At 46.5% G+C, this 9,328-nt stretch overlaps 1 protein-coding gene across 1 annotated transcript; it reads right to left on the bottom strand.

Moving 5' to 3' along the window:
* Positions 1-8,345: 8,345 nt before the first annotated feature.
* LOC113836821 (protein chibby homolog 3-like) lies at positions 8,346-9,047 on the bottom strand. Its single transcript, XM_027427644.2, has one exon. The coding sequence runs from the start codon at positions 8,795-8,797 to the stop codon at positions 8,363-8,365; it is 435 nt and encodes a 144-aa protein (XP_027283445.2). The 5' UTR covers positions 8,798-9,047; the 3' UTR covers positions 8,346-8,362.
* Between the last annotated feature and the right edge of the window lie 281 nt (positions 9,048-9,328).

The following is a 9,328-nucleotide window of genomic DNA, read 5'->3' as shown; positions in this document are numbered from 1 at the left end:
AACTCACAGAAACCTACCTGTCTCTGTTTCCCAAGTGCTGGGATTAAGGGCGTGCACCACCACTCAGCATTGTTTTTTTGTATTTGTTTTGTTTTTTCCAAGACAGGGTCTAAGAACATTTCTCTTCAGGCTGGTCTAGGAATTACAGAGATCCTCCTATCTTTGCCTCCCGAGTGCTAGGGTTAAAGGCATGAACCACCCTAACCAGAAACCTATTTACAAAAGGGATTATTGCTGGGCCTCGGTGGTGCACACCTTTAATCCCAGCACTCGGGAGGCAGAAGCAGGTGGATCTCTGTGAGTTCAAGGCCAACCTGGTCTTCAAAGAGAGTTCCAAGACAGTCAGTCTCCAAAACGTACAGAGAAACCCTGTCTCAAAAAAAAAAGTGATTATTATTGTGCATGTATCATTTGTGTATATGTATGATGTGTGCATGTATAGAGGCTAGTGGACACCTCTGGGAGTCAGTGCTCCTCTTACACCAGTGGTAAGACCCAGGTCAGCAGGCTAGCACAAGTGCTTTTCACCTGCTAAGCCATCTCACCAGTTCATGTAACCCATCTTAAAGTTTTTTTTTTTTTTTGGTTTTTTTTTTTTTTTTTTTTGGTTTTTCGAGACAGGGTTTCTCTGTGGCTTTGGAGGCTGTTCTAGAACTAGCTCTTGTAGAGCAGGCTGGTCTCGAACTCATAGAGTTCCTTCCAAGTGCTGGGATTAAAGGCGTGTGCCACCACTGCCCGGCCTAACTCTCTTCTTTTTTAAATATTTACTTTATGTGCAGATGCCTGAGTGTTTTCAGGAGTCTGCAGCAGTCAGAAGGTGTCAGGTCAGATTCCCCAGAACTGGAGTGGCAGATGGTTGTGAGCTGCCATATGAGTGCTGAGAATTGAAACCAGGTCCTATGCAAGAACAGCAAGTGTTCCTAACTGCTGATCCATCTCTTTGGCCCCAAATTCTCTTCTTTTTTTTTAAGATTTTATTTATTTATTGTGTATACAACATTCTGCTTCATGCATATCTGCACACCAGAAGGGGGCACCAGATCTCATAACGATGGTTTTGAGCTACTATGTGGTTGCTGAACTCAGGACCTCTGGAAGAGCAGTCGGTGCTCTTAACCTCTGAGCCATCTCCCCAGCCCCCCAAATTCTCTTCTTTAAGTGTCTTTGGCCACAATATTTTATCACAGCAACAGAAGAGTGACTAGTAACTTTACTTCTTCTCTGCCACTAGGTAAAACAAAACATCACACACTCCCATTACCATGTTGTTCTACCGAAGCCATGAGTCAAAGAAATCACAGACTAAACTCTGTGAAACTAAAAGTCAAATAAGACCCTTTATTCTTTAATTTAGTAGTTTGGTCATAGCTACATAGTAATAATCCAGCTAATGCAGTAATACATACAGTATGGTTCTGCATATCTGTTATGAGCAGCCATATGGATGTATGCTAGGGCTTTGTACATTCTAGAAAAGCATCCTACCAACTAAGATAGCCCTCTTTTTTTTCCACCTGATTTAATTTATTTATTTGGTTGTTTGAATTTGTTTTAAAAAAACTGTCTACAGTTTTTTCCTTAGATCGATGTCTCTAGACAGCTCCTATACAAGATTTTATGTATCTCAAACTAGCCTGGAACTTGCTATATAGATGAGGATAACCTTGAACTTTTGTTCCTTCAGCTTCCACCTCTCCAGTGCTGAGATTACAGAGGTGTAACAGTGTTGGAGATCAAACCCAGGGCTTTGTACATTCTAGAAAAGCATCCTACCAACTAAGATAGCCCTCTTTTTTTTCCACCTGATTTTAATTTATTTATTTGGTTGTTTGCATTTGTTTTAAAAAAAAGAATGACTTTGAACTTGCAATTGACCTGTCTGCACCTCTGACAGAGCACTGGGATTACAGGTATGCACACTATGCCCTTTTCAGTTTATGCAGTCCTAGAGGTGGACCCACTGGGACTGTATAAGTTGGGATGTACACAATGGTGTACAACTATTACCACACTCTGTCTCCAAAGCTGTTCATTTTTTTCTGACTGAAACTTTGCACTCAGTTATTTAGATATTTACTCAAGCATTTATTCTGGCTCATTGTACAAGGGTGCATTCAATTCATGGTGGCCGTAAAGAAAGCAGGACCTAGAAGTGGCTGCTAGCTTAGTTTTTGCTAGCTGATGTCCCTATGAACATGGGACAGTAGAGGAAGGACAGGTATAACTGAAGGAATTGGGCATAAGAGAGGCAATGTTCAATGCACAGTCTACTGAGCCAGTTAGTACCAAGTTTACAAAAGTGTTAAGAAAGATGGATTGAGCAAGGTGTAGTGTCAAACACCTTTACTTTCAGCACTCAGGAGACCGAGACAGGCAGGTTTTGTGAGTCCAGGGGCCGCCTGGTCTACATAGTGATTTTCAGGCCAGCCAGAGCTTAAGACCCCATGTCAAAATCAATCAATCAATTGATCACTCATTAGAGAGGTGGCTCAGGGCCTAAGAGTACTCGGTGTTCTTGCAGAGGACTCAGTTCAGTTCCCAGCACCCACAGTAGTTCATAATCACGTGTAAGTTCAGTTCCAGAAGCTCCAGTGCTACCTACTGCTCCACAGACACTACTCCTACGTCACACACACACACACACACACACACACAAATTTAAAAATATTGCCACGCAGTGGTGGAGCACACCTTTAATCCCAGCACTAGGGAGGCAGAGGCAGACAGATCTCTGTGAGTTCCAGGCCCGCCTGGTCTACAAGAGCTGGTTCCAGTACAGCTAGGGCTTATTACACAGAGAAACCCTGTCTCAGAAAAAACAAACAAAAAACCACATCACATAGCATCAACACAAAACATCTGCCCACACATACAATTTTTCCCCAGTTGTCTTACATGTTTTGATGATCTCTTACAGAGCATGTGAAAGGAAAGATATTGGCTAGGGCCCTCAAAACCAAATTCTCAGCACGAGGGAGATTTATTTGCCCCAGAGCAACAGAAGGCAGGAAATAAAAGATAAACAGAAGATAGAGGATGAGGGAGAAGGGGAAGGGGACAAGGGAAAGGGGGCAGGGGTATTTGTCCCCTAGGGCCAAAGAACTGCCTCTGGATAGAGAGGAGACAGATGTGGCCTATAGGCAAATGGCAGTTTATAAAGGTACAAGGGGAAACCCCGTGTTAGGGTGAGGTGATTAATTTTAATTGGGCATGTTAATTAGGTGAGCCAAAGGGGGCTTTTGATTTCTAAACTTCAATACTATGATAGCTGGACCTTGGTAGTCAGTCTCAGGAGGAGGAAATGGCCAAATAAGGAAATAGACCTTGCAGGCTAGCTTCAGGAATGTAATCTAAAGGTTTTTTAGCAAGGCAGAGGAAATACAGGAGAAGAGCAAAGCCTGCCAGAGCCATGCTGGCCATACTTTTGAGTTTGCCAGAGTACCTTCAGCATGGGCATTGTGTGCCCCTCCCCACCCCCAGCGGTCACATCTATGCCTCCCTCTATCCTGCACATGGTCTTACATGTACTTCCTGTTTTCTAGTAAGATGCTCGTCTCTTTTCTCCCCTTGTGAGTTGTGCTTCTCAGGCTGTGGAGATGGCTCAGTTGGTAAAACACTAGCACAACAATCAAAGTGGAGTCTTCAGAACTCCCATGAAAAAAAGCCAGGTACATGGCATGTGCTTGTATCCAGGCCCTGGTGAGGCAGAAACAGGCAAATACCTGTAGCTAGTCAGCCTAACCTACTTGGTAAGTTTCAAGCCAAGGAGAGATCCTATCTTTATTTTTATGTATATGGATTTTTTTTGCCTGAGTGTTAGTCACATGTGTGCAGTGCCAGTGTGGGCCAGAAGAGGGCATCGGATCCCTGGAACCAGAGTTACAATTGTGAGCCATCATGTGGATGCTGAAAATTGAACTCTGGTCCTCTACAGAATTGGAATTGCTCTTAACTGCTGAGTCATCTTTCCAATCCCTTAGCTAATTTTCATTTTTATATTTATTGATTTTTGGTTTTTAGAGACAGGGTTTCTCTGTGTAGCTCTGGCTGTCCTTGAACTCACTTTGTAGACCAGGCTGGCCTGGAACTCACAGAGATCCACCTGCCTCTGCCTTCCTAGTGTTGGGCTCAAAGGGGTATGCCACCACCTCCAACCTAATTTTTAAAATCAATTTTGCTCCTGTTCCCTTGTTTTGCTAACATAGTTTAAACTGAAAAACCTGAAATCCAAAACACTCTAAAACCTGAAAGTTTTTGAGTGAGAGCACGATCTCACCAGTACAAAACAGTACTTTCATGGTTTGGATCTGAAGTGTCTCCCAAAGGCCTATATGCCTGTTGTGTAACAACACTCTTCCTGGAGAGATGCAGCACACTTATCTTCCAAAGTATGGATATCACCAAAGTCCAGTTTGGGAGAGCCAATGAGTTTTATTGTTTTTACTGACAGGAATATGGGTGGGGGATTACTTACAGGAGCAGAAATGACTCAAAGACAGCTGTGTTACCAAAGCCCACCCGAGCATGAGTGATAGCTCACAAAACTGGAACCTGGATGGTACTGCACAGCCTGCAGGCAGCTCAGCAAGTGAGAGAGTGGCCTTTGGTGGTCCTTTGGATAGTCTAATCCTCTGCCAGGGAGCTCAGCTGGTGTCTGCTTCTTCCAGGCAACTTGTCTGGTTTCAGGGTCTTCACTGCTTAGCTCTCTGAGAGTTGCCTGTGCAACTCAGCTTTTGTTCATCCCAGAGGGACTCTCAACTTTTGTGGTTTACTCTGGCAAATAGGGACTAGTGAATCTGGTCAGTTTCAGAGACTTTCTGAAGCTATTTTTGAATTGCCTTCCACTTAAGGAGCTTCTCTATAGATGGAATGTTTCAGTCTCAGAAGAAACTGTTAACACAGCATCGCCATGGCCAAGGACTGTAAGCCTGCAACACTGTCAGGAGATGGAGGAGTTTTTAGGAGGTGAGGCCTACAAGAAGGCAGATGGTCACTAACTGAATGTCCCTGAAGGTCTGTTGGAACCATCCTCTCTGCTTTCCTGCCTCTGAACATAGTCATTCCTCCATATGCTCTCACCATGCTGCATTGTGCAACCAAAGGTCCCAGAGGCTATGGCTAAAACCTCTAAGGTCATGAACTGGAACAACCTTTCCCCCTTTGACTTATTATCTTGGGGCTAGAGAGGTGGCTCAGTTGGTAGAGTGCTAACCTAGCATACAAGAAGCCCAGAGTCAGATCCCCAGGCTGCATAAGCCAGGGGTTGTAGTGATGCATACCTATAATCTTGACACTTGGGAGACTGAGGCAGGAGAATGATGTTATTCTAACAAAGACTGAGAGAATTACTGAGTGAGATCCTGTTTTAAGAAAAGAAAAGAAAAGAAAAGAAAACAAAAAACCAAATAGGGGCTGAAACAATGGCTCAGTGGAACTTGGTTTGATCTCAGAATCCATAAGGAGGTTTACAACCCATGTAACTTTAGTACCTGGGGATCTGACTCCCTTTTCTGGACTCCATGAGCACTGTGTGCAGTTGATGGACAGACAGACATATATGCAGACAAAATACCATACACATTAATTTAAATTACCTCAGGGTACATGTAAAAAGTGTGTATAAAATACAATTTCTTATTTAGACTCGGGTCTTCTAAGATACCATATTATGTATATGTAATTGTCTATGAATTGAAAAATAATCTGATACAGGGCTGGAGAAATGACTCATTGCTTGAGAGCACTTGCTGCTTTTGCAGAGGACCTGAGTTCAGTATTTAGGTGGCTCACAGCCATCCCTAACTCTGGCTCCAGGGGTTCTGGTGCCCACTTCTGACCTCAGGGAGCACGAGACAATTATATGGTGCACATACATACATGTAGGCAAAACATAAAACAGATATTTCATAAACTACAAAACAGATATACTTCTGGCCCCGTTCTGAGTTTCTTTTTTGGTTGGTTGGTTTGGGGCTCCTATGTATGTATGTGTATTTGAGGCAAGGACTTATTCTGTAGCCCAAGCTGGCCTACAACTATGTAGCCCTGTCTGGTCTTGAAACTGAAACAATCCTCCTGCCTCAGACTCCCAAGTGCTAGCTGGGATTACAGGTACAAACCAGGAACACATGGTTGTATGCTGTATCCCATTCGGTATGGCACTCTTTACCAATGACCATTTTTCCTGGCCCTTCCTCTCATTTCAGTTGCCATCTGCTACCTGAACTAGTAGGTAGTGAACAGACTCTAGCCTCCTCTAGCCTCCTCGAGTGGCTCTGGCAGGCCTTGCTCTTCTTCCCAGTTTCCTCTGCCTTGCTAAAAACCTTTAGGTTACATTCCTGAAGCTACTACTCCCTTATTTGGCCTCTTCCTCCTCCTGAAGCCGACTACCAAGGTCCAGCTATCAAAGTATTAAAGTCCAGAAATCAAAAGCCCCTCCTTTGGCTCACCTAATTAACATGCCCAATTAAGATTAAACACCTCACCCTAAAGGGGGGGGTGTCCCATTTTACTTTATAAACCCCATTTCTTATGTGCCAGGTTTGTATCCACTCTACCCAGAGGCATTCCTTTGTCCCTCAGGAACAAATACCCCTGCCCCTTTCCCTTATCCCCTTCCCTTCTCCCTCATTCTCTAGCTCCTATACCACCACATCCTAGCTCATTTTTTTATTATTTATTTTTAATGTGCATTGGTGTTTTGTTTTGCCTGTGAAAGGGCATTGGGTTGTAGTTACAGTTGTGAGCTGCCATGTAGTTGCTGGGAATTGAACATGGGTCCTGTGTAAGAGCAGCCAGTGTTCTTAACTGCTGAGCCATCTCTCCAGTGCATCCTAGCCCATTCTAACACGCCCTCCCCCCGTTTCTCCTCTTAAAAGTTACACTTACAAGATCATTTGCTGCAGTTTTTCTGCCTGAGTCAGAAAGCAGCCACTTTAACTTTTCTTCGCAGAATAAAGGATCTCTCTGGGAAAACAGGTGTTTGGGTGTGGTTTGTGTCTAATCTGGGGTCCAGGAGGAAGCCCCAGCTGTGAGCGGTGGGGTGGGGTCTCCTTCAGGTAGATTGAATTTTGGAGTGCTTTATAAGGCTCTGGTCTCATGACCTCTGCTTTCTACAAGGGATGTGTATTTGGTCTCTAGAGAAGAGCCCCCCAAAGAGTCAAATACACTTTCCCCTTGGTGTGACTCAGCCTCTCACATGTGTCTCTTAGGTGTCTTTTTTTCTTAAAGATTTATTTATTATGTATGCATGTATCCCTCCAGACCAAAAGAGGGCACCAGATCTCATTATAAATGGTTGTGAGTCACCATGTGGTTGCTGGAAATTGAACTCAGGACCTCTGGAAGAGCATTCAGGGCTCTTAACCTCTGAGCCATCTCTCCAACCCCTGTCTCTTAGGTGTCTTATCAGCTCTTCCACAACCACCAGTTTAATGAGTTGTTTGCTGCTGGGTGTGGTGGCACACCTCTTTAAGCCCAGCATGCATAGAGAGACCTTTACCTCAAAAATGAACTATTGTAGTAGTGGAGTTTGAACATAGGACCTTGCGTATTAGACAAGTGCTCTAACACTCAGACCTTTCCTGCCATAAACACACACACACACACACACACACACACACACACACACACACACACACCACCACCACCACCACCACACACACCACACACACACACACCACACACACCACACCACACACACACACACACACACACACACACACACACACACACACACACACACACACCACACATACCACGCGTTATATTAAGTGTGAGACTGTGAGGCCTCAGTGTAGTTTTTTGTTTTTGTTTTTGTTTTTGTTTTTTTTTGGTTTGGTTCATTTTTGTTTTTCGAGATAGGGTTTCTCTTTTCCCTGGCTGTCCTAGAACTCGCTCTGAAGACCAGGCTCACCTTGAACTCAGATTATCCTGCCTACTGAGTGCTGGGATTAAATGCCACCACTTCCCGGCTCCCAATGCATTTTTTTTTTTTAAATGCTAGGTCAAATAGATGCCTTTAGTCCATGTAGGAGAAAATCGGACCCTAACGGAGACATGAATGGAAAACAAAACGAAGTGAACCACTCCAACGAATGCGGGGATAAAAGAAGGACCCCAGGTTTCAAGAAACTGCTTTTAAGGCCCTGGATCAAGAAAAAGTCAAGCGCAACCCTCTAGTCTGCCCACTTCTCCTCAGCCCGACAGCCACACGCTCTCTTGCCCCCTGCACCCCGAATATCTGGACCGCACACAACGCCAGCAAAAGAGCAGGAGGCCTGGCTTCAAGCGATACACCCCACCGGGACCACAGGGCCGGGCGAAGTCAGACGCGCATGCGCAGCTAGCTTTACGCATGGCTTTATTGCGTCACCTCGCGCGACTCCAGAGCGCGCGGCTGTATCACGAGCATGCTCGCGGCCTCGTGCTTGCGCATCTTCCTCTGCCAGGCGCGCGCCGTGGACGTGGAGTCCGACTCCCCGTCCACCTTCTTCTCCAGCAGGAGCAGGCGCGCGGTGGTCTCGGTTAGCATGTCCATGAGCAGTTCTTGCTGCAGCTTCAGGTAGTTGTTCTCCTCCAGCAGCACCTGGTTCTTGATCAGCTGCACTGGTGGCTTCCAGGCCGCGCCAGTGGGCGAGGGCAGCGGCGACCGCGGGCGCGCGCGCTGCCTCTCCGCGGTCCAGCGACCGCCACGGAACACAAAGGCCTCGTCGCTCAGTCGGGTGCGCGGCGAGCCGTAGTTCAGCCCCAGCTCGGCCTGGCGCGTGCGGTAGTCCAGCAGGTAGAAGGTGGACATGGATGTGATGCGGCGCAGCGGCGGCCTCCGCGGCGAGAAGCGGCGCGAGAAGTGGTCCAACCAGAACTGCCGCAGCTGCTCCCACAGCTGGCCCGCGTAGTTCGCGGCCAGGCCCTCGAGGGCCTCCAGGGCGAAGCGTGGGTGGGCCACACGGGGCGCGTCGGTGTCTGGAGCCCTGCTGTCCCGGAATGATGAAGGCCGGCCAGTGGCACTGCTGAGAAGCAAAGGGCCCGTGAGTGGCCTGCTCAGAACAGGCTGTCCTCACCACCCAGGGTGTCCAGGTTCTGCAGTTCCAGGCCACTGGGAGGGCCCATTCCTACATAGTCGTAACAGCCTCGTTCACCAAACTCAACTCCCCAAGGACCCTTCATTTGTGGGTGTGTAAGAGATAATGTAGGTAAAAGGCCTGGGGACCCTGTTCTCTGATATGCAGCTGGAAGGGACCGCAGGGTGGGGATGGCAGCGGCAGGATGGGGAGTGTCAGTCAGTAGCAGAGCAAGTAGGTCAGGCTAAGTGGAATAGGAATGTAAT

This window comes from Cricetulus griseus, chromosome 7 (genome assembly GCF_003668045.3).
Source record: "Cricetulus griseus strain 17A/GY chromosome 7, alternate assembly CriGri-PICRH-1.0, whole genome shotgun sequence".
NCBI classification, from domain to species: Eukaryota; Metazoa; Chordata; class Mammalia; order Rodentia; family Cricetidae; genus Cricetulus; species Cricetulus griseus.
Note: the sequence above shows the minus strand (reverse complement) of the source record. Positions and strands in the feature narration are given on the sequence as shown.